Source organism: Cebus imitator, unplaced genomic scaffold (assembly GCF_001604975.1).
Source record: "Cebus imitator isolate Cc_AM_T3 unplaced genomic scaffold, Cebus_imitator-1.0 Scaffold12, whole genome shotgun sequence".
Classification (NCBI taxonomy): domain Eukaryota; kingdom Metazoa; phylum Chordata; class Mammalia; order Primates; family Cebidae; genus Cebus; species Cebus imitator.
In genome coordinates this window covers 4793524-4815081 of record NW_016107327.1, presented here as the reverse complement: position 1 = coordinate 4815081, position 21558 = coordinate 4793524, and the positions used below count along the sequence as shown (strand labels likewise).

The following is a 21558-nucleotide window of genomic DNA, read 5'->3' as shown; positions in this document are numbered from 1 at the left end:
CTTTCCCTAGAGAACGCTGAGTATCATTTTCTTCCTCTTGTCCCTCTTCTCCGTCATCAAAGCCAAACAATTACACAGTTATGCATTCCACCCTGCCCAATGCACTACAAATGCCAAGAAGAGAGGTAGGACTGTTGTTTCCATTTGTTTTCTTTCTCAAGCTATGAAAAGTTATTTGTTTGTTCCTTATATAGTTTTAGGAATACCTGTGAGAAAATTGCCTTTATTCTTTATAGCAGATTTCATAGAAAACAAGTTTTGTGTGGCTGAGGAAGAAAACTTCAGGCTTCTTGGAATATTTTCTATTTTCTCTCTCCATAAAAAGATAATTTCGATGTCCCCAAGTTACTAGGAATCTACTCTACATGGTGTAGCAAAAATTTAAATTATGTAATTTAGATTACTCCAGAGTAAAACTCCTTAAAAACTGAGAGCACAGCTTAACTGTATGGTCTAGAGGCAAGAGTTAATGGCATGGAAAAGTAGTAAAAGGTTGGATTAGAAGGTTTAATACTTATGATCTCTCAGCCCATTGCAGTTTACTCACTCCTTAGGAGACACAGATGGGACACGGCAGGTGTGTGTAAGGAGCGAAGCAATTCATGAATACTCAGCCATGAAATAGAAAATCAAAATGAAATAAGTATGACTGTAACTATCTTGGTCTATTAACATTCAAATATTAATACCTACTCTTTTTTGAAAGCCGTTACTGAATATTTACTGATAAGAAAAAATGATATCTTAGGAAGAGGAACATGTTCAGGAAAAGCAGTTAAGCAGGGTTTGAAAGACTTGTGATTTTCTCAACTCAGGGCAATAGTCGACCAATTAAAGTAAGTTTCCCATCCAAATGTTTCTCATGCAAAAATGATCCCCTTTTTCCAAGGGATTTAATTTAGGATTCCTTGGAAAAAAATTCCAAAATGCATTACAACTATTCATAAGGGTGACACATGGACCTATTTTTCCAAGGACTTTAATATTTGAATGCAATGGTATTTGACTTTGTTACTATAGAATATGTAAACTTAAAAAGAAAATACCTTAATTTTCTTATGCATAAGCCTATTAAAAACATTTCTAGGGGCTCTTGTTATGTTTATTCTCTAGAACATAGCCTATCTTTGAAGTGGTATATTAGTTTTTAAAAAGTCATTCCCAAGCTGAATAATTAAACTGAAAAACAAAAGCTATTCTTAGGGTGGATTCCACATATAAAGCTATGCACATGATGCTTTGATTCAAATAATATACTTGTAAAACTCTGTTATTGTTTGAGTTCCATATTCAGAATGGCAACTTTTGTTTTTGATGATTATTCCATCCTGAAACAATTCTCCCCCTGCCCAATTAAACCAGAATTAGGAGCACATTTATAACTGATGAGACTTAAGCTTCTCAGCCGCCTGCTTCAGAAATGTAGACCTTTAGTGCTTGTGTTCATTTTGTCTCTTTGTGAGGGCTCAAAAGAAAACAGAATCAATTCCCTTAAGGTCTTCTGGAAGAGGAAGGTTGCTTTTGTTGCTTAGATCTTAGCATGTCGTGCATTTTTTATTGGCTGTTGAATATAAAAAGCCACAGCCTCATCTGGTTTTTCTGCTATATTCTCCTATTATAAATCACATAATGCCTTTCAATCTAAAGTAAAATGCCTAAATCCAAAATATCACTACAACATGGATTTATCATTACAGTTGATAGAAAGATTTCCAGGGTGTAAGAAAACTATTCAACAGTTTGATTAATATGCCACAGACTGCTAAAAATATATTCATGCATTTTAGACAATAACTTCCAGCATATAGACATACACTCATGCTATTTTAGATCCTTTTTCCCTACCATTGAAAGAGGCTGCTTTAGCTAATGCAACAGCTGGCTAGGTTATTGCTTCAACAATTTAATTCATAATGCAAAAGCAGCTCTCTTCCAAAGATTTTAGAGCAACTCAAGTTGTTTACATCTCCTGTAGGTGATTTTCCTATAACTTTATGCCAATTGGTGTCATACTATTTGGTAAAAATCTACATTAAATCAAGACAACTGCATTTAGTTAAATTTCTCTCATACAGAGAATTATAGAAAAATTATAGTAACTGATTTGAGCTCATCATCATTAAGTACATACAGGGTTTTAGAAAATGAATGTAAACTACAAAAATGGAGTTGTATAATTAAACATTAAATAGTCCAAGTAATAAAAGTCATAGATTAATTGTCTCTCAGTTCTAGTCAGATCCTTTAAATACTGTCTCACGACTTGAGCATTGGTTCTTTCATCGGAAGAGTGCCTGTCCTTAAAGTTGGGAAATTTCAGCTCTTTTGGAGCACCAATCATCTGTAAAAAGTAATTGGCATCTTCTTCCAAAGTTTCAAATTTCCCTACAAAATCATAGTTGATCAAACATGGATAGCAGAGTTTGCTGACCTTTTCCCAGTGAATATCCATTCCTACTGGACGGTGGGAATCCAGCAAATAGTGGATAAACTCTTTGAACTTGACTCCAGATCCGTTAATTAATGCTTCCTCACAGGCATTTGGTCGATATTTCTTGATAATTGCCCTTCCGAATACTGGATGGTAATAACTATTGGGATGTTCAAATTTGTCCCTAAAAGCTGATACTAATCTTTCCATGGGATCACGAACAAACACAGCTTTGGTGTAAGTATTTAAGCGGGTATATATCCCTTTTAAGTCAAAGCTATCTAGCTTCTTCAAATGCTTCCCATAGTGGACAGCATCATGGGAGATGTTGTATGCAGAGGAAGCCAATCCATTTAGTACCATCAGAATTCTTTTCCAATTGGAACAGCCAGCCTTCGGAACCTCACAATATAAGATTTTGTGTTTATCTTCTACATAGATTCTGGACACCGTATTAAAAAGATGTGACTGATGATGACTCACCCCACCGTATTTCTTGCAAAACTCCTGAAGGAAAGACCTTCGTTTCTCTTGGGTTTCATCAGTTTTCTTCCATTTATTATCTTTGACTAAACTTTTGTTTAAAGGGTGAATGTCCACTGGCCAATTCATTTTGCTGAACTTGTTGAAAAGAGTCTTAGCTCCTTGATGTTCTTCAATCCACTTTTCTGTTGGTGACCCTGTGGTGTTACTTAAAGCTTGATCCCTTTCTTGTGAATGACTGGTCTTTGTTAAGACCCTAGTAGATCTCTCAGAATTGAGTAGAAGATTTTCCCTTTTTTCTCTTATATCCTTAGGCATTTGAAACTTGGGGTTCTGTTAAAATAAAGAAGGAGAAATGTTGAAAGCACAATTCACAAGTGTGGGTATACTAGATAAGGAATTTAGCATATTTGTTTTAAAATACTATTGAGGAAAGCATATTTCATATAAGCTGCCAGAACAATTTAGCAAGGCATGCTGAATACACATTTTGTAGTAAGCTTCTTCAAAGAAAATGTAGCAATGAGAAATGGTATCTATAGGATAGAAAGGAAAGGGCCCTGGACTTTTGTCCTGGCTTTGCCTGTAATGCAATAGAATGTAACTAAAACATTCTGAGCATCTATGACTCTTGAGATATTAATAAATACGTCATCTTCAAGTACTGTTTTAGTTAGTGCACCTGAATGTAGATATAAAATGGAGCTGTTTCGGGTTGGAAACTTTTGTTGTTTTTAGGGGGTACTCTGTAATGCACAGAATAGTTCAAAATCATACATTACAACTTAAAATTGTGGCAAGGCTAATTATAAATCCTGATGACCACTTCAGTTTTCTAAGTGCCTGCAAAAAGTCATATTTTTTTTTCTGAGAAAATGCTTTATTTTTCTAAATGTATTTATTACAATAATTTAAGAATTTATTATGATTTTATGATTATAGTATACAAGCTCATTCACATATGAAACATTCCCTCTGTCTCAAGTAAAGAATGACTAAGGAATCCAGAAAAGTCTACTTGATGTCCTGCTGACAAGATAACTCTATTTTTATTCTACCTTGGTGCAATTTTATGTTGATACAACTTTATGTATCAAGGTAGAATAAATTTATGTTGATACAATTTTATGTATCAAGGTAGAATAAAAATAGAGCTATCTTGCCAGCAGGATGAATGAGTCCATTCAACACGTACTATTCATCTTACCTCATCCTTCCTACAACTCTCACAGTAAAAGAAGACATGGAAAATGGGATTTACAAGGCGGCATCCTCTGGGAGGGATGAGAGTTTTAAGAACTTTGGCTTTTACTTTAGGTAAACTAGGGAACCTTTGTAGGGCTCTGGGCAGAAAGTAACATGATCTCACTTAGACTTGAAAAGGATAGTGTGGAGATGACTGGACTGGAGATATACATACAGGGTTGTCAGCATGTTATTGGAAAAGTAAATGAATAAATGCTGTTCTGTGGGCATAATACATGGTGTCATCAGCCTAGAGGTGGAGGGAGTGTTGGGGAAAGTGTCTGAGGGAATATGAACATGATTGCAAATATATATGTATATGATACACATGATTGCATATATACATATATATATATACTATATATTTGTGTACACACACACACAATTTTTAACCATTGTATCCTCTAAAATGGTCTATAGCCTATAATAATTGCTCTCAAATTTTTGTGGAATGAACAAGTGAATGAATGAATGGAATTAGGTCTTCAAGGATAATTAGTAATTTTCTAGCAAATTAAGTAATAGAGCAGAGGAATGAAGCACTGTTGATGGAGCCACCTCCAGACACCATGGTTGTTCCACCAGCTAAGCTTGAAGCGGGCTGCTTTTATCTAGTGCAAGAGGACTGTGTGAATAACCCCCTGAACAACAGATGCCAACTTGTATGGGCCCGTGTATTAGTCTGTTCTCATGCTGCTAATAAAGACATACCCAAGACTGGGTAATTTATAAAGAAAAAGAGGTTTAATGAACTCACAGTTCCACATGGCTGGGGAGGCATCACAATCATGGCAGAAGGTAAAGGAGAAGCAAAGGCATGTCTTATATGGTGGCAGGCAAGAAAGAGCATGTACAGGGGAACTACCCTTTATAAAACCATCAAATCTCATGAGACTTATTCACTATCATGAGAACAGCATGGGAAAAACTCACAACCATGGTTCAGTTACTTCCCACCTGGTCCCTCCCATGACACATGGGGATTATGGGAGCTACAATTCAAAATCAGATTTGGGTTGGAATACAGCTAAACCGTATCACCCCCTGAAACAGCCACCCCAAATCTTCCATACCATTGGACCATCTGTTTGGAGTTTTAACTCAAACCATTTGTCTGCTATCTTCTCCAGAGACTGCCAGGATGACTTCAAAGGCCTATATCCTTCTTTACTCTGATCAGTGATTTGTAGTACATAAAGTTGTGGCTGAAAATATAAAATTTGACTGTGGTTTGAAAGATCATAGGGTTATGGGTACGCATGCATGGAAAGTACTTAACAGAGGCCAAATATAAAACTGCCATAATATTTCTACCATTACTTCTTCTGCTGTTACCACTGTAAATAACAACTACTCTTATTGTTGTTTTAGCAGTAGTAGTAATAGTTATAGTACTTTAATTCCAGGGGCCTGTTAAATTCCAAGGTTCCCCACGTGTTCATTATTATTCAGATGGTAATTTGCATATGCCCTCACCAGTTCTCTTCTCCGCTCCTGATTGTCAAATCAGAAACAAAAACAAAATCCACTTTTTCCTGTGGCCTCTGGACCTTCTGCTTAGTGGCCATCAAATTCCCCTTTAATCTCCAGGGATTTCTGGAATGTTTGTTTCCCAAGACTCTCTTTAAATGAAACCTGGCTGACTCCCAGCACTCTGTGTCTCTTGCACTTTCTCAAGTAGATGAAACTTCATGTCCTTCAATTACTTGTCTCACCAGCCAGAAGCTAGGGAGTGATTTCCCTGCAGCCCATGGCTGCTTCTAGGACAACACCCAGCAAAGTCTCCTGCTTCTGTGAAATCAGTGTGTCCTCCTTAAGTCTCCCTTTCCCCCTCCTGTTGTTGTCATCTGCCTTTACCACTGATTTGTTCACTTTACACACTCCAGCTTCTAACTCAGCTCCTTCATTACATTTAGTGACTTTGATATCCAATCAACTCTCAGTTCCTTGACCATCTTGTTTTTTATCAGAGAAGCTCTCCATTTCACATCAGCCTTGGTCATCACCAGAGCCTGTACCATTCCCACCATCTCTCTGATCACCCTTGTCTAACTTTCCAGCTCAGGGTTGTTTCCTGCTTTGCAATTCTTTGACCACTTTTCACTGTTACCCAGGTCTTAACATCCAGCATGACTGGCTCTTCATTTGCCAGCTCTCAGTTGGAAAGTCACCTCTGTAGAGAGGCTTTACCTATCCACCCTGTCTAAGTTATTTCCCTCCCTTCCAAAATATTTCCTCCAGCACCCTCCTTATTTTTCTCATAGCACTAATCAGAGTGAGAAATGATTTTATTTATTTACTTCTCTGTTGTCTTTTTTCACCCCACTCCACTTCCATTGCACTAGAATATAACTGCAGAGAGGTCTTATCTTTCTAGCTGTCTATAGTACCAAGCACAGTGCCTGGCACATAGAAGATGAACAATAAATAATTATTGAATAAGCAAATGTGCTTATAATTTAATAGCGGTCTTCTAAACAATTGCTTTATGACCTTGTTGAAGAAAATTAACATTGATCAAAAGGTCAAGTTAAACTTGGATAAACAATTGACCAATTCTTGTTAAGGTGATGAGAATCTGTGTTTAAATATCTTTGGCCAAAGAGAAAACAAATAAAATAGGCACATGGGAAACTGCTTGCAGTAAAGTAGATGTGGAGGCTTCAAGTCTAGCCTATCTGCCAAATCAGATTGGTTCAAAGTCACTCAATGCTGTCTCCAAAACAATTGAGGACTTGCCAGCAATCTGGATTCCCAGGCCTTACTACAGACACCCTGAATCAGAATTTGCAAGTGTAAGGACCCTGACTCTAATTTCAACAAGATCCCCAGGTACACCTGTGGCAGTCATAGCATTTGAGGACTACTGGACTAGAATATAAGAAAAGAAAGTATAAAAATAAGGCATAAGCCCTGAAAAGTTTCTTTCATCCTATTCAGGGAAGAAAGACCTCAAATGTAGTGGACTTGAATATTTTAGTAAGAAGAGAAATAATTTGGATGTAGAGTAGGAATGTCACATGAGCTGTCATGTAGACTAGATGCAGTGTCCTTCTTGTTTATCAATTTTTCTTTGCTGGAAGTCTTTGATCCCTAAGTAACTTTCTAATGACTAGTTTAGCTGGGGAGATAAGTGCAGGAGGAAAAGGCTCACTACTCATTATCAATTAGTCTCCTGCTAGTTTATTGAGTGCTAGTAAGTTTCCTCTAGTCTAACCAAATTGGGATATAGGAAAAGGGTTAATTCTCTAAAGTTATGGCACCAGCGCCCCCCAAGTGTGGCCACCAGATCTTCTCCCAGAAACCCTCACTCAACGTCATTCACCTTATAAAATCTGTTAATAGGGTTTGATGACATCCCCCCCAACCCCCACCCAACTCCATTTCCTTCCAATCACAGCAAAGACTCTAAGACTAAGGGGGTTGGATTACTAAAATCAAAGCTAATGACATTTCAGATTTAAAGCTTATAACAACAAATTCCCATCATCACTGTCATGTTGATAACAACAATAATAAGACAGTAAAATCTTACATCTCTATTTTCCCTGGGACACTTTATTCTGATTGTCCCTAAGGCAAACATGTATAATGAAGCTAAAATTATCCTGCTGCCTTCAAGAGTGGCTCCTCCTGTGTTCTTTTCCATTTCTGAAAAGGTCCTATTACTTTCCTGTCACCCACTCACAAAATCTGAGAGATGCTTTAACAATGGGAAAGCAAATTGGCTATTTTATATCTCATAATGCTTCTTTTTCTGTGTCTTCCTAAATTTATTACCTCTTAATTGGATATTCATTATCCTCCTAATTAGTCTCCCTGCAATTTTTACTAAATTAGTCTTCCCCAAACATTTGGTTTTTTATTTCTTAACATTTTGGACTAGATCCTCTAGTATCAGTGAAAGTCCCCATTCTTTTGCGGGCATTTGCGGCCTGGTGCTGCTGGGCCTCTTCTTCTTCGTTTGTTGTTTTGCTTCTCTCTTAACACATGCCCTGTCCCCCACTTGCTTTTATCTGAGCTCTCGGCAGCCCCCACTCATGGTCTCTCTCTTCTTGGGACTTTCAGAATCTTCTAGTTTGATGTAAAAATCCTACTTTCTTAATGAAAACCATCCAGGTCTCCAGTGAGTGATTCTTCTCCCTTTAAAATGACTATAGCACTTAGTCTGTACCTCTGTGAGGAAAGTATTTTTATTCCAGCTTCCATGGTTATTTGATTGTTTCATTGGAAAAACTCTTTTAACTGCAGCTAAATTATAAGCTAGGGTGGAAAGCTATAGTTTTCCATAAATACCTTTAAAGAGTAGATATTGAAGGGTTAGCTGAAAGACATGTAACTACAGATTTTAAACAATGAGTATCTAAAAAAGTTGAATGGAAAAAATGCGTGGAATGTTCATTAAGTCTGCAATTAATCTGAGGGCCTAATTCTTATTTATTTATTTATTTTTGAGATGGAATCTTGCTCTGTTGCCTAGACTGGAGTGCAGTGGTGCAATCTTGGCTTACTGCAGCTTCTGCCTCCTGGGTTCTAGTGATTCTCCTGCCTCAGCCTCCTGGCTAGCTGGGATTATAGGCACATGTCACTACACCCAGCTAATTTTTATATTTTGAGTAGAGACGGGTTTTTCACCATGTTGGCCAGGCTTGTCTCAAACTACTGACCTCAGGTGATGTGCCCACCTAGGCCTCCCCAAGTGCTGAAATTACAGGCATGAGCCACCAAGCCTGGCCAATTCTTTTCATTTTTAAGAGTTTCTGTATCAAGCATATCTCCTCTGTGAATTCTTCTCTGATCCTCAATATTGATATGAATTATCCTTCCTTTCTCCCTGTCAAAGTTGTTGAGCACCTCCTATACATCTGGTGCTGTGCTGGATGCCAGAGATGGTGGGATTTATAAGACAAGTGCGGTCCTTATTCAAATGGAGTTGGTATTCTCATAGGGAAAAGCATATTAAGCAAATAATTGCACAATTAATTAATCTATTACCATAGTGGCAAAGGCTCCAGCAACATGCTATTGGAAGCTAGGAGACCAGAAATGGGGGTCCAGGATATGAAGAAAGGACTGGTCCAGTTTGAATGTTAAGTCCTCTGTTCAGTGATTTTTATTTTATTCTAAGTAGTTGTTAGGGTTAATTGTTTAGGTGATGATCTCTTTATTTTAATTTCATTAAATGTCAGTGTATAGTCTTATAAATGTCTATAACTCCCACTAGCATCAAGAACACTATCTTGCATTAACAACATATGTTTGAATTTGACTGAAGCAAAGAAACAATGTCATTCTTGTACTGCTCCTTATTCAGACAACAAATTCACATTGGTTTTATACTGTTGATAAGTGTTGTACACTGGCAAGACCTTATATGCTATTGTGGATCCTATGAACCCTATATAATTTGAGACTTTGATTATTCATTCATCCCATGCACATACATTGCACTACTACTGTTTGTTGTTTTAAGCATTATATAAATAAGGATGAGATAAAATTTGTAGCCCCCCAAGGAAGTCAAAGTTTAATTGATCTGATGAAAATAAGTAGTTTATTAAAAAAATGATAATTATATAATAAAAGGATGTATCAGCTATTTGGAAAACAAGAAGTGCTTAATGTTATAGGAGAAATTTTTGGGGGTAAATTTCACAAGGGAGGTGATTCCCTAGACGAATCTGGAAGGATGACTGGGAAGCTTCCAGGTGGACAGGCCTGGGATGGGAAGGCCTATACATCCTGACATCGAGAGTCCGCTAGGTGCCAGACTCAGATGACAGGGAGAAGCAGGTGGGGTTGGGCATCATTCCAGAAGGGCCTGGGCTGATATAAACAGACTTTACCACATATATGATGGGGATTTTTCAATAAGGTCGTGACAAGATTCATGATGTAAACGTTCTGATGGGAGTGGGGAGGTGTGCCTGGGGGCAGAGGGATCATCTAGAAGATGATTGTAACTGTCCATCAGGAATCATTAGGAGAGACAATGGGATAAGAAAGAAGAAAAAGGGAGTTGAGACAAACTTAGGAAACTGCTCAGATTCAAAGCATAAGGATGACAGAAGTGTAAAGAATGGCTCCCCATTTCTTCTCTGAGAGAAGAAATAGAAGTAACAGTTTTTATAGGGGCCCTGGGGTGGGTATGGGCATTCACTATCTTCAATTTCATACCTCTTCAATTTAAGGTACCTTAGAGAGCTGGAGGTAGATGGCAGGACTGAAAAGCTGGGAGTAGATTCAGGAGCTGTTGACTGGTGGAGGTGCACCTGGATTCATGGGCCTTGAAGGTACTGCCCAGGGAGTAATTTATAATATTCCTCTTAATAATGTATCTTTTGTGATTTACATTAAATCTAGAGAGAAGTGCAGTTATATTTCTTCACACCATCAAGGAGACCTAATTGTCTCTAGTCATTGATAAGATAAATGATGGGAGAGGGTTGGGTGCTCAAAAGTCAGTCTGTTCTGGGAACACAGGTCAGTGTGTCTCTCCCTGGTCCCTCTGTGCCACAGCTACTCCTCTTAAATCTTGATTCAAAGCCTTCAGAAGCTGATGGCATAGTTATGGGAGGGGTGAAGACTGACTGCATTTCCAACAGACCCTGAGGACAATTGGGAAGAGTGTGAGTATGGAGTCCTAATAACCAGTGCCATCTGCCCCATGTCCTTCTCCATCCTCACCCTCTACCCCTCCACCTTCAGTTATTCATTAAACATGTGTTTTCTGAGCATGAACTGTGCACCAGGCACTGGGCTGTGTGTTGGCAGTATAACCAGGAAGATAGACTTGGTCCCCGATCTTATGGGGCATCTTTGGGGTCAGGGTGGAGTAGGGAGATAGATACAAATAAGAAAACCAGGAATTATTGTACTTATGTGAGGTAATGAGATGGAGAAAAAAGTTGGTGCAGGAAAGCATGAAAGACGAATCCTGGCTCGCAGGTGAGGGAGGGTATCTGGGAGAAATTGTGAGCCAGACAGAATCATTTCTGTTTCCTGTCTCTGTGACTTATTTCCTCTCTCTTGAATATTATTCTCCATTTTGTTTGCCTTGTTAACAGGCTAGGGCATAGAGCAAGCTGGATTAATCACTGCATCAAACAGAAGAGGAGATACAGATAAGCTTATTTTACAGATGAAGGACCTGGGTTCAGAGAATTTAAATAACGTGCCAAGTTAACACAGTTATTGCTAGAGCTGGTGTCTCAAATCTCTGTCTTAGTCATGTCTGGCTTTTTTCAGCTGCATCATATATCAAGTAACCTATTCCTTGTTTAATGCCCATTAAATTAACTGATGTCAGGAAAGTACCAGGCATATGCCTGTCACAAGAGAGTATGGTAGTTAAAAGCATGGATTTTTGAGTCAGACAGAACTGGTTATAAGTCTTCTTTTGTCATTTTCTCTCTGGGTAACCTTGGTTATCCTATTTTGTTTTTCTGAGCTTCAGTTTCCTTATCTGGAAAATGAAGACAGTAACAGCTTCTACCTTGTAGGGAAGTTAGATTATAGGAAATGCATGTAGAGATTACTTAATGTAAATATTAGATATTTTTATTGATTTAGCCACTGAATATTTATTGAGCAATTTCCATATGATAAGCAGTTTTTAGTTAAGTATTTGTTTTCTACTCTGCTTTTTTCATTTCTTTCTCCTCTTCCTTCTGTCTCATAACATGTAGCAAAGTTCAATGTTCAATGGCAATAAAATCCAGTGGGGGAAAAAAGAGAAGGATGAAGACAATTGAGAGACAGAACTGGGAAACAGAAAAGATAAAATTAAGTGGACATAAAGGCAAAGAAAGAAATCAGAAGAAAAAAAATCACAATGATGGGTAACAGGAAAGAACAGTGAACACTTGAGGATAGTGGGTAAAGAGAGAAACTACTGAATTACAGTCTTCTCCAAGCTATGAGCTTTAAAACATTTAAACTGCTAAAGACACAAAATCATTGTTTCTGTTGTGAGGCTATTAAAGTTGATCCAACAAGCTAATTTCTTTGGTCATCTTGGATCCAAGGATTGAAACTATGATTTTATTTGCCAATTCCGTCAATTTTTGGATTTAATTCCTATTTTTTTTCCACTTGAAGCCAAACAAGATTAAAATATGAGGACTGAGGACGTAACACAATGTGAATGTCAAGGAGAAGTTTCTATTGGAAATAGTGCTCTGGTTTGACAAGACCATCAGAAGCTGAAAGCAGACATAACCTTAATGTATATAAGTAGATAAGGCTTCTCCCTAAGGGGTTCAATATGCTTTTATAGATTTATCATTTCTATTTTCTTTCCAAGTTTTATAGGAAAAATAAGATTATTCTTTTGTTTTCAAATGTACAGATAAATACATAAAGATAGACTTGTGTAATAACTTGTCCAATGTCACTTTGTAAAATGAATGGAGGAGTCAGGAATGTCTTCCAGCTCTCTAATTCTAACCCAGTAAACACTAGTTAGCAGAATATCTTGTTTTTTAAAGAAACTCAGAACATGACATCATGAGGAACTGCAACTTGATAAATGAAATGCATTCAAAATGTTTGACCCTCACTATTTTATTTCTTACATTTGTGTCTGTGCATATCAAATGTGGATGGGAATAGCAAAATACAATCAATTATATTTGGCATGAAAGAAGTAGAATAAGTTGGTGTTTTGACTATTAGGATTTAAACATTTCATTGGAGTTTTAGGTATCTAATAGATTTGGGATATGGCTCTTTAATATTTCCATGTATTTAGCTTTCTGAAATTAGTATTGGTCAGCCAGCCTCCCCTCCCTTTGCATTTCAGGTTAATGCCAACGATAATGTGTGTATCCAAGAAGGTTATGGAGGAGCAATGGAGGGGTGCACCCTGACTCTGACACCTTGTTCTAAAGAATACAGTTGCTAGACAGAGTTCTTGCTCTTGTTCTCTGGAGTGTGGTGGAAAGGTAGGAACCAGCTGCCCTGGGTTGCAATGAGCATGGATTGGCAAGAAAAATATTCTCACAGGCAAGGGCGATGAGTCCATAAGGTGACACTGGAATAGGGGATTGGTTAGGGTACATCAGGGGCCCAGAGTATGGGTCATCCATGGAGACAGGAGTTGGGGTGCCCCCCTGGGATGGAGACTGGAAGTGCAAGACAGAAGCAAGTTGTTGTGAGGTCAGGAGCATGGGGGCTGGGTAGACCTTCACAGTATGAAGAACATCAGCTGTTGGGTCACATCACCCAGGTCCTCCACCTATTAGTCAGGCGATTTTAGGACAGTGTCATCATTTGTGGCTCCCTAGAATGAGACCTTGAGTCAAGGGGTTGAGAGCAAGTTATTAACTTAGCATTGATTCCAGGAAACGCAGGCAGGAGAGTAGAGAACTGAGGAGGGAAAAGCACAGACTATAGGTGAATTATCAAGCAAGTAAGCACAGTGGGAACAGGAGCTGAATTCTACTGAGAAGCCCTCAGAGCAAATGTAGAACATGTCTCCCTGGAGTTATTCCACACAATCCCATCAGCTGTGGTTGAAAGTTTCTGCGGGGAGAGATCTGGTAATTCTAATCTGCCCTACAGGCAAGCAGGGTAGACTTGCTCAGGCAGAGTCATAGGTGTGGGTAGTTGGCTAGAAGTCTGGCTAGAGTGCAAGAGAATGTTAAGGCATGGAGAAGTATGGGAAGACACAACTGGCCTCTTACAGAGAGTCCATTAACATTCTTGAGTCTGTCTTCTCATTTTTAAAGTGAGAATTCCAAGAACTATTTTGGAAATGTTGAAATGTAAGTGATGGCATTTGCTGGGATCCAGGACCCCAAACACTCTATCTTACCATAGTAAGAGATCCCAATTCTGTCTTCCTATATTCCTGTATTCTTCCTTTGGAAGTGTCGATGGTGGATGTTTGTGTCTATGCACAGAAACAAGGCTGAGAAAAGGAACACCCTACAGCTAGATGGAACCCTAATCCTGTTGAGCTAAGACTATACAGATTTGTGGGAACTCTTTTGCTCAGAGAAGGCAATCCTACCTTTGGGCAGGAGGCCTCTTTGGACCCTTAACCAAGAACCATACTAAAATCTCAGCCCTCTGATTCTCAAACTGTGATACTGGGAAAAGATGAGTCTTTTTGAGAATTAACTAGATAAATGCAGGTATAAAGTAGCTAGTACAGTACCTGCCATATAGTGTCTGCCAGTTCCTCTAAAATGTGAACGCATCCTGTCTCTGTGCCTTTCTTCTCTGATTTTCCTTTCCTCTCTGATATACTGGGCCTATCATCTATAATGCTGCTTTCCCAACTTCAGATTAAAATGACCATGGGAACAGGCCCTGTGTGCATAAGCGGTGACAGAAGTAGATGCTAATTCAATTAATAGTATCCATAGGTCAGTGGGCAACCAATGAGGGGACCTGGAGCAAGAGACTATCCAAGCGGGTACAGAGTAAGTAGCTAAATCAATGTGTCCATCTCCCTTTTGGGCTGTAGACTGAAAAATATGGAGAGTGGACAGTTATTAAGGGGTAGGAGGAGAGAGAAAGAGAGAGAGAGAAAGAAAGAGAAAAGAGGGGCTGGGTGCAGTGGCTTACGCCTATAATCCCAGCACTTTGGGAGGCCAAGGTGGGTGGATCACGAGGTCAGGAGTTCGAGACCAGACTGACCAACACAGTGAAAACCTGTCTCTGCTAAACCTATAAAAATTAGCCAGGCATGGTAACATGCACCTGTAATCCCAGCTACTTGGGAGGCTGAGGCAGGAGAATTGCTTGAGCCTGGGAGGCGGAGGTTGCAGTGACCTGAGATCGGGCCACTGCACTCCAGCCCGGGTGACAGTGCAAGACTCCAAAAAAAAAAAAAAAAAAAAAAAAAAAAAAAAAAAAAAAAAAAAAAAAAAAAAAAAAAGAGAGAGAGAGAGAAGAGAAGGCACAAAAGCAGCAGAATAGGAGTCTGAGAGAGCATCTGAGTCAAGATAAGGTAGGTAAGCTGGGGGCTATGACGTAAGTGACAGCCCTTTTGCAGGAAGCAGCATATACCTGCTCCCAACCCTGCTCAACACCCCAGTGCCTACTAGTCCAAAGCCACCTGAGTCCTGGGAGAAGCATTTCCAAGCATGAGAGTAATAAGGACACTGGCAGGAATGCATTCCATTCGTCTCACGGGATTAAGCATCTGCTGGTTCCAGATCAGATTGCCCTGTGTCAGCACCTTTGAGTGACACACACGCCCCTCTGGATTATGTCACTTGCATAGTTGACAACTCAGCTCTACTCAAGGCAGCTCCCCAAAGCCTGGTCTAACCCTCACTGCAGAGCAGGCAGCTCAGACTTGGGTGCTACCATGTGTTACCTGGGCCCTGTGTTAGGAAGAGAGATTGCCTGTGGCATCAGATCGTGCCATGGGGATCCTGAGTCCATGCCGAGTGGGGTTTATTTTCAGGATTTCATTCTGAGAAAGAATGAAAAGGAAGAATATAGAACTAAACTAGCAGGAAAGCAGAAGGACAGAAGAGAAGAGAGGAGTCAGGTGGGTTGTCATATGATGATGTCAGAGTGAAAAGAGCCCTAATGAAACTAAGTGAGCATCAGATGGATATTTGCAAGATCTATGTATGCATGCATTCAGATAAATTTTACCAATTTTATTTTTTTAAATATTATTTCATTAAGTTTTGAAGCTTTTGGGGGGTTTCCAAAATGGGTTACCTATCCGAAAAACAGTTGTACTTGATTCAAGATGCCAATTAAATGGGTATTAGAAGCAGCCATGGCCATAGCCTCTCCTTGTGTTCTTTGCCAGGGCAGGTATAAGCTGTGCTGATCCTGACCTTTTGGCCTGAGGATGGAAGTCTTTACAACTTCACTCCCAAGAGCTGGTGTAGAATGAGCTCTTCTGGCCATGGGAGGATTGCAGAGGGGTGCCTACCACCTGCAGCCCAGCCTCAGTAAGTGCAACTCTGCAGTTGGCAGAGGGGAGGGAGCTGGGGACATGCCAACCCTTTCTGTTACTTCCTGTAGGCATAGCCCAAGTCCCAGGAAGCAGAGTATACCCAGGGTGGGGGACATGGGGGGAGGTGAGAGGAGCTGTTTCTTCCCCCACCCATTACCTACTAGTCCAAAGCCACTTGAGCCATGGGAACAGCAATGCTAATCACAATAGCTGTAGGGACCCAGCAGGAGACTGGTGATGACATTGCAATGCTCTTTTTAAATTTTTTTTTGAGATGGAGTCTCACTTTGTCACCAAGCTCTAGTGCAGTGGCAGGATCTCGGCTCACTGCAACCTCCACCTCCCGGGTTCAAGCAATTCTCCTGCCTCAGCCTCCCAAGTAGCTGGGACTACAGGCGCATGCCACCACACCCAGCTAATTTTTGTATTTTTAGCAGAGACAGGGTTTCATGATGTTGGCCAGGATGGTCTTGATCTCTTGACCTCGTGATCTGCCCACCTCGGCCTCCTAAGTGTTGGAATTACAGGTGTGAGCCACCATGCCCGGCTTGTAATGCTCTTTTACACTGAGACACTGATGGACAGGAGTCTACCTAGTCCTCTCTAGAGATACAGATATCATAAAGCAGGCAAGTGTAACTCTCTAAACATTCTTTAGATGGTGTATCATCACCTCCTTCCCTCACCACAATTCTGTATTCTGTACCTTGGGAGGAACAAACACGACTTGTTGCACCTTGCCCAGAAATAATATCACAACTTATTAACTCCATCTACTCCCACACAAGGGATAACAATTGTCCACAGAAGGGATAAGGAAATCTCAAGTGCCATACAGCGAATTTTCCTGGGGCCTTCCATCATTTTAGGCCACTATTAACTCACCTATAGCCAGTACTGTAGCAAGATGAAAGTCTATGGATTTGGGTACCATACCTCTCTAAAAAACAAGGAAAAGACTTGCACTTCTGGATTAATTCACAGACCTGTGGGAAGACCCTCTTGTCTCACCTGTGACTCGTGACTGTATTTTGAGATTCCCAAATCCCTGGAGTCTGCTTTGTCCTGAGCAAAGAGGGTTGCCTTTTTCAGTTGGCAAGGAAGGTCCATTTGTTTGTCTCCACTCCTGCCAGGGCTCACTCTCCTTCAGTTACGGGAGAGCTCCTGAAGCAAGGCTGGAGGAAGAGGTTACCCGGTAAGAGTATGAAATGAGGGCTTCACATGCATCATGTGCTGCACAAATTAATTGAATTAACCTCACTCCAGCTCTGACAGGTGGTTGAGATCATATCTTTATTAAACTTGCTCAGCCTTTTATAATGGGCAATTAATTGCTAGAGTTGGGATTAAAATCCAGTCTTGTCCAGCTCCAAAATGGTATGTTTCTTGCTACCTAACCAATCCTTGCCTCTTAGTGACATCACATCTCTAACTACAAGAATGTTTCCTTGCTATCAGATCCAAGTGAACACAATCCTTTGTACCGAGTTACCTTGAGGAAGCCAAATGTGCCCGAGTCAACTCTAGTTAGAATGAATGAGGACATCATACCACCTTTGGTTGCTCCAGTTCTCCAACTGAAAATAATATATGTTGGGTACCAAGAACTGATGCTCTACTGAACAATCCCAAATATTTGAAATGACCAAAGTACTAGACTCTTGCTCCTGGTCTTCAGAGCTACCTCTCTCCCATTTCCCAAGTTACTGGGCTGAACTGGGTGTGGGACATGCATCTCACAACCTACGGTGGCTCACAGGGTCTTTTGCAAATTGGTCTATGCACCTGTAGATTCCTCCAGGTGTCCTCTTCATTCTGTAACAATGATGTAAGCCAGCACTGCCTGGACTTTGAGTCTCTCCTCAGGTAGCACAAACAACACAGTGATTGTGATCATCTGCTCAGCTTTGATGACAGCCTTGTGACAAAGCTTTTGATCTTCATGGCGTCTTTATCTCCTCTTCTGACTCCACACTACTGTTAGAAACACATATGCCTAGACTTTGTGGTTATGGGGTGATCATAGCTTCACTCCATCCATGTTGGTTTTTTCAAGACAATTTTTTTAAATCTTGTCATTTTCACAGCTGCAAATCTGGGAGAACGAGTCAACACTTGTGGAGCTGTATGTGGGAGCTGGATCAGGATGAAATGGGGCAAGCTGAAGTTATCTTTCAACCCCTGATAAACTCTCAGGAACCAGCCAACCTGGTCCCCATGGCTTTTTGTCACTGAGATGCTCATTCTGTAATGCCATCTCCATGGTGATTTATACATTGAAGAAGAACATTTATTTCCTGCCACCAGTAAGAGACCACCTGAGTGTTTAGTTGCAGCAACTTCAACTCCTCAGATGCATCAGTAGCATTGTCTTCTCTGGGCCTCTCTTATACAACTCATTTTTAGCAAAGTCAAGTTTCCGTATTCTAGGTAATAATTTCTCAGATGGATGGTCAAAAAGATGGAAGCAAAACATTTTCATGTACTGCATTTCAGTTACTTTCTCTGGGGTTCTATCACCCTTCAGGTGGTTGTCTCCACAATAAGTGGTGTCATTCAGCTCCATAAACCACATTCCCCTGCCTTTATCCAGGCACTTTTCAATGTCTTCTTCAAGGTATATCTACTTGCCAGCCCTGAGCTGTTTCAGAAGGAGGAGGACACCTGGAGGAATCTACAGGTGCATAGACCAATTTGCAAAAGAACCTGTGAGCCACCATAGGTTGTGTGATGCATGTCCCACATCCAGTTCAGCCGAGTAACTTGGGAAATGAGAGAGAGGTAGCTCTGAAGACCAGACTTAGTAGATTTTTAACCTCCATCCATGCTTGCAGCTGCCAGTTGCTCTTAAACCAGCACTTTTAACCCAATCAACCTCAGTCAGTGGAATAAGATACCCAGCTGAACAACTTGGAGTCACTGAATCAATCTCTTATCTGTAAGAGATAATGATGCCTACCCAATGGAGTTCTGAAAAATATGTAATGCCTGACATGTAGTGTATACTCACTATATGTGGCTTTTAACCATAACCTTTATATTTTTGCCAAGAGTATCACCTTTCTGCAGCAACCCTGAGAACCTCATGCTAATCGTGTCTGAGACTGTGCATTCCTTTCCTATATTTAGACATCAAATTCCATTCATTTTCCCCTGGAAATATTCATTCTCATCATCAAGATTTTGCTTAAACATATTTTGTTTTCATATCCAGATTATCTCAGCTGGAAGAATTAATAAGCAACACATTCATTCAAGAAGTATTTACTGAGCACCTAATATGTGCACTATTTTCTGGTGTTGGAGCTAAAGGGCAAATGAGTCTGACAAGTCTCTATTCTCAAGGTACTTACATTCATGTGGGTGACGATAGATAACAAGGAAAAGGTTGGACAGACAAAAAATTTAAGTGGTGCCAAGTATGATGAAAACACTAAAACAGAGTGATGCAATAGAGGATGTCAGATGGAGAGTGGGAGGGTTACATTAAATAGATGTCCAAGGAAGATCTCTCTGAGGAGAAGCTACTAGGGCTGAGATCTGAATGACAGCAAGGAACCCAAGAGCTGGAAGCAGAGCGTTTTGAAGATGGCCAGTGCGTACAAAGGCCATAGCATGTGAATGGGCCTGGCCAGCTGGAAGGACAGAAGACAAGGCTGTTGTGGTTGCCCTGTGAGTGCAAACAGCCCAAGATGGGATGAAAGAGGAGGTCGGGACCACACCTTACAGGAATATCAGGTCAGGGTCAGGGCTTTGGATGTTAGCAGGGGTGCAGTGTCAGCCATGGGGAGATTTAGACAGGTAAAGAAATAATTCACATTTTCTAAAGCGTACACTGCCAGCCAAGTGACAAACGACTTGGGCCTGGTAAGAGTGGGAGCAGCAGGAAACCTGAAGAGGCTGGAGAGAGACTGGTGGCTGGTACCAGTGGAGATGAAGCCAAAAGGAAAATCCAGGTTATAGTTTCAGGAAAAATTTCATACCAATTTCCTGAGGTCATTTCTGAACTTGAGCATTTTCAGTGCTGCTACCTTGTGTTTCCTGCTGAATCAAGTCTAAATCACTTCAGTTTTCAAAGCACTCCGTGATCCTTCCCTGAACACTGTAGTTTTCATTGATGATTGGCTTTTTCAAACTCCCACGTGATCCATACTGTATAATTAACAAGCAAGCAAGGAATAACACACCCTCTGCTAGTCTGTACGGTGTTTGAAGTTTTTAGTCTTTTCTTTCAAGACAGAAAACTCCTTGAGAATAGGGACTCTGCTGGCACTTTCTTCCCCTTCCTCCAGAGCACTTAGCACAGTTCTGTACACAGGGCACATGTGGAAATTGCTTATTGATTGATTAAAAGCATACATCACTGGCATTTGTCTCTTCAGTATTTCTCTTATATGAAGAAGGGTGATTATCTGTCAATATTCATTGCATCATTGAACCAATGTGCAATGCATTAATCATCACTGAGATAACCAGATGAGGCTTTAGTGTAATCTCCTTCTATTTTGCTGAGATAATTTCACTTGCTTTGGAGTTTATGAGGCCATAAGTGGCTGCCATCTGTTGATGAACATATTTCTAAGAGTCATTTAGTCTCAAGTATGGAATACTTGAGGGGAAGTTAAATTGTAACTTTTATATTAAGTGTCATCTTAGTAACAGAACAAAAATTGGAAGCATGTGTTCAATTTTGGTTTTTCATTTTCAAAGCTTTATGTCAAGCAAAGAATTAATTTCATTTGTTTACAAAGTAGATTATGCCTAATAAAATCTCTTTTGTTTATGGTCACATTTTAATCAATCCATTGCTTTAGAAAATGAGAGAATTCTGATTGGCTAATCATTCAACATAAGTAAATTACATTATTCCACATCCACAGAACACTGGCCTAATTTCATTATCCAGTAATTGTGTGATGAAATATCCTCTTTAATACATTTTGAGCAGGGCATATACCAGTGATGAAACAGGGAGGAATCTTGTTTATTCCATCCTTGTTTGATGATCGACCACAGAATATAACATAACACTTCTGTGTATAATAACTTTTTCCACATTAAGGTTAATAAAGACAAGGTAGTTTTCACTGGATCCTTACTGGTACTCTGAATTTTCACTATTCGTCTGCATTTCTTCTTCCCAGAAATTTATTTTCTGAGAAAAACAAGTGCTACTTTGTCAAATAAAGCTTAAATAAAATTGGTTTCAATTTATGCATAATAAAAGGAATGACCGGCAGCTTTCTATCTCTAGTGGGAGCTGGAAAACTCTCCAGGGTGTCTTCCTTCACTTCTGAGGTTCTGGTGAGCACCAAGGAATAGTACCTCTGCAAAATGCAGACATATGCAAAAGGATATGTCTAATTTAAGGGGCGTCTGTGGATAGATATTTGAGGGATCTGCCCTAGGGGATGTAGACCTCATATACAACACGGATTCCTCAGAAACGGCTTGGTATTTATGATCG

At 40.0% G+C, this 21558-nt stretch overlaps 1 protein-coding gene across 2 annotated transcripts in view; it reads right to left on the bottom strand.

Moving 5' to 3' along the window:
* Positions 1-493: 493 nt before the first annotated feature.
* The window catches only part of CHST9 (carbohydrate sulfotransferase 9), a 280265-nt gene continuing 259200 nt past the window's right edge, over positions 494-21558 (bottom strand). For both annotated transcript variants that reach the window (XM_037727876.1, XM_017498122.2), the window contains exon 6: positions 494-3247. In XM_037727876.1, the coding sequence (XP_037583804.1) occupies positions 2156-3247 (1092 nt within the window). In that variant the 3' untranslated portion in view covers positions 494-2155. The remainder of the gene's footprint in view (positions 3248-21558) is intronic.